Raw genomic sequence first — 2983 nt, 5'->3', positions numbered from 1 at the left:
GAGGGGGAGGGATCTAGTCGATCCCGAGGGCGGGCGGGAGGGGGAGGTCCGGGGAGTCAGAGGAGGGCGGGAGCCGAGTCCAGAGCCCCGGGGTGGGGGGTCAGCGCGGCTCCTAGGAGGGAAGGCGGGGGTGAGGGGAGGCTTCGAGGGATGCTCAGCAGCCGGGAGGCCCGGACTCCTGGCTCCGCGCGCCAGGGCCCGCCCGCCCCGCGTCCATCCCAGCCCGAGAGTGATGATCCGCCGGCGGAGCAGCCGCAGCAGCCCCGCGCGTCACCGCGCGGCCGCCTCCCCCGCCCCCTGCCGAGAGAGCGGCGCACACCCCCCGCTCGCACCCGCCTGCCCGCCCGCCCTCCGGAGAGTGGGGGGATTGGAGATGGTGGGAGGGGGCGAGAGTGGACAGACGGACAGATGGACGTAGCGGGCCAAGGCAGGGTGGAGACATTCCCCAGGATCTTCCATCCTCGGGGCTCTCGCGGTCTCGGGGTGGGTGGGGGGCAGAAAAATCTTAACTACAGGGGGCGGGGCATCATACAAAGAAGGCGGAGCCTTCAGGCATGGGGGAGGGGCCATCTGTGCAGTGGGCGGGGTTTACTGGCAATAGGCGGGGCTTTGCTATCTTTGGGGCCGCCTCTTTTTGGGAGTGGGTTTGATTTGAAGCTGAACAGGAGGAGCCTGTGGGAAAGGAGGCGGAACTTTGAGAGAAGACCAGGATCTTTGGAAATTGGCCGGAGCGGGGGGGTGGGGGGGGTTCGAAGACGCGATCAACTTGGAAAGTGGGCCAATCCGTGACGCAAATCCCCTAGTCCCGCCCTCAACCCCGCCCCCCACTGCTTAGCTCCTCCGCTCCTAATTGGTGCTGGTTTCTCCGCCCGCCAGACGTCTTCGCCACTCTGCAGCGGTTTTACAAAGGCGGGTGAGGAGCTCAATGCTGAAATGAACACGGCCCGGATTGGGCGCCTGTGAACCTTATTTGCATGGGCGGCCGGGATTGGCTGGCCTCTTGGGTGGCCTAGGCGGCGTTGGTGTGGTGCGTCCTGTTCTACAGCTATGGCCGGGCCAGCTGCAGCTTTCCGCCGCTGGGGCGCCTTGTCCGGAGCTGCGGCCTTAGGCTTGGCCTCCTACGGGGCGCACGGTCAGGGGGCTGGGGACGAAGCTGGGACTGTGCTTGGGGCGTCCTCCGGGGTCTGCTGCAAGGGCGGAACCTATAGGAAGTGCCCAGCCTCCCGGTTATCAGACTGCCCGCGGAGCCCTAAACCTTTTAAAGTCCCCCAGCTGGGTCCAATTGGTTCCCAGTACTGCCCGAGCGTGTTCCTACCAATCGGAAGCTTCCTGGGAGGGGGTGGTGCCGTTTCTCGCCAATGTCCACCTGGGTCCCCCCGGATTGGGGGCGGTCAGGGCTGGCACTAGGACCGGTAACCTTTGCTTCTTTTCTCCACAGGCGCCCAATTCCCAGATGCCTACGGGAAGGAGGTGAAGTAACTGCGCTGGGGCTCCCTGACTCGCGGGTCTACGAAGGCATAAAGTCTGGGGTCCCTGGGGGAAGTGGGCGGGGAGGGCGGGGGCGAGCCGCGGATATCTGGAGCAGCAAAGGCCAAAGGCTCTGTAAGCCAAAGGCCTGAAGTCAAGCTGGGACTTAAAGGGTGGGGCGGGGGAACGTACTTTGGTCCCTTGTATTATCAGGGGATTTCAGACACCCGTATTGCCTACGATATCCCTTCGTTTCTCTTTCTTACAGCTGTTTGAAAAGGCCAACAAACACCATTTCTTACATAGCCTGGCCCTGTTAGGGGTGCCCCACTGCAGAAAGCCCCTCTGGGTAATCTTTCCCTGTGCCTAACCCTGACCAAGCCCCACACACTCCCTCTCAGCCTGCCCTGTTCTCACAATCCTGTTTTCTGTGCTGTGTCTCCTTCAGGCCGGGTTATTGCTAGCTTCCGGAACGACCTTATTCTGCACCAGCTTTTACTACCAGGCTCTGAGTGGAGACCCCAGCATCCAGACTTTGGCCCCTGCGGGAGGGACCCTGCTGCTCTTGGGCTGGCTTGCCTTGGCTCTTTGAGCTCCCTTTTGCTTAATTACTGGGTTTTCTGGGCGGTTTTTTAAAACAGCTGGAGTACGAAGAGGATTAAAAAGGAAAGGCAAATAAACTTTGGAGTCTTTGTTCATCTAACCTCTTGGAGGAGGAAGGGTAGGGATTTAACCTCTGAACTCCCTCCATTTCCTAAGATTTAATCAGTGAGGCTTAGGTCTGGGGATTCTGTTCACTTCAAGTTAACTTATAATGTTCTTACCCTGGTGGGCATCAAAGTCATAAAGAATGCTTGAAATAATGCAGATTCCTACTGAAGCACTCTTTTGGGCCTGAGAATCTGTATATTAATAAGCTCATCTTGTGGTTCTGATGCATACCAGGTTTTTAATTTTATTATTATTATTTTTGAGATGGAGTCTTGCTCTGTCACCCAGGCTGGAGTGCACTGGTGCAACCTCGGCTCACTGCAACCTCTGCCTCCTGGGTTAAAGCAATTCTCCTGCCTCAGCCTCCTGAATAGCTGGGATTACAGGTGCCCGTCACCCTGCCCAACTAATTTTTTGTATTTTTAGTAGACATGGGGTTTTGCCATGTTGGCCAGGCTGGTTTCAAACTCCTGACCTCAGGTGATCCGCCTGCCTTGGCCTCCCAAAGTGCTGTGATTACAGGTATGAGCCACCACGCCTGGCCTGTTTTTAGTTTTTTGCTTTTGTTTTTTTTTTTTGAGACAGAGTTTCACTCTGTTGCCCAGGCTGGAGTACAGTGGTGCAATGTTGGCTCACTGCAACCTCCACCTCCTGGGTTCAAGTGATTCTCCTGCCTCAACCTCCCAAGTAGCTGAGATTATAGGCACATGCCACCACGCCTTATTTTTGTATTTTTAGTAGAGATGGGGTTTCACCATATTGGCGAAGCTGGTCTTGAACTCCTGACCTCAAGCAATCCGCCCGC

The 2983-nt window shown here is 57.6% G+C and overlaps 1 protein-coding gene across 1 annotated transcript; it reads left to right on the top strand.

The window, feature by feature from the left end:
- The first annotated feature begins 999 nt into the window (after nt 1-999).
- TMEM256 (transmembrane protein 256) lies at nt 1000-2147 on the top strand. The gene is made up of 4 exons (XM_025362796.1): nt 1000-1132; nt 1439-1470; nt 1736-1816; nt 1916-2147. Exons 1-4 carry the CDS (start codon nt 1048-1050, stop codon nt 2057-2059), a joined length of 342 nt encoding a protein of 113 aa, XP_025218581.1. The 5' UTR covers nt 1000-1047; the 3' UTR covers nt 2060-2147.
- The last annotated feature ends 836 nt before the right edge of the window (nt 2148-2983 follow it).

This window comes from Theropithecus gelada, chromosome 16 (genome assembly GCF_003255815.1).
Source record: "Theropithecus gelada isolate Dixy chromosome 16, Tgel_1.0, whole genome shotgun sequence".
Classification (NCBI taxonomy): Eukaryota; Metazoa; Chordata; class Mammalia; order Primates; family Cercopithecidae; genus Theropithecus; species Theropithecus gelada.
Note: the sequence above shows the minus strand (reverse complement) of the source record. Positions and strands in the feature narration are given on the sequence as shown.

Bases quoted from the DNA above. Each gene is read 5' to 3' on its own strand.
- TMEM256 (XM_025362796.1), top strand. From the start codon at position 1,048: ATGGCCGGGCCAGCTGCAGCTTTCCGCCGCTGGGGCGCCTTGTCCGGA. The intron at 1,133-1,438 runs GTCAGGGGGCTG...TTTTCTCCACAG, and splicing joins GGCCTCCTACGGGGCGCACG to GCGCCCAATTCCCAGATGCC. The intron at 1,471-1,735 runs GTGAAGTAACTG...TCTTTCTTACAG, and splicing joins CAGATGCCTACGGGAAGGAG to CTGTTTGAAAAGGCCAACAA.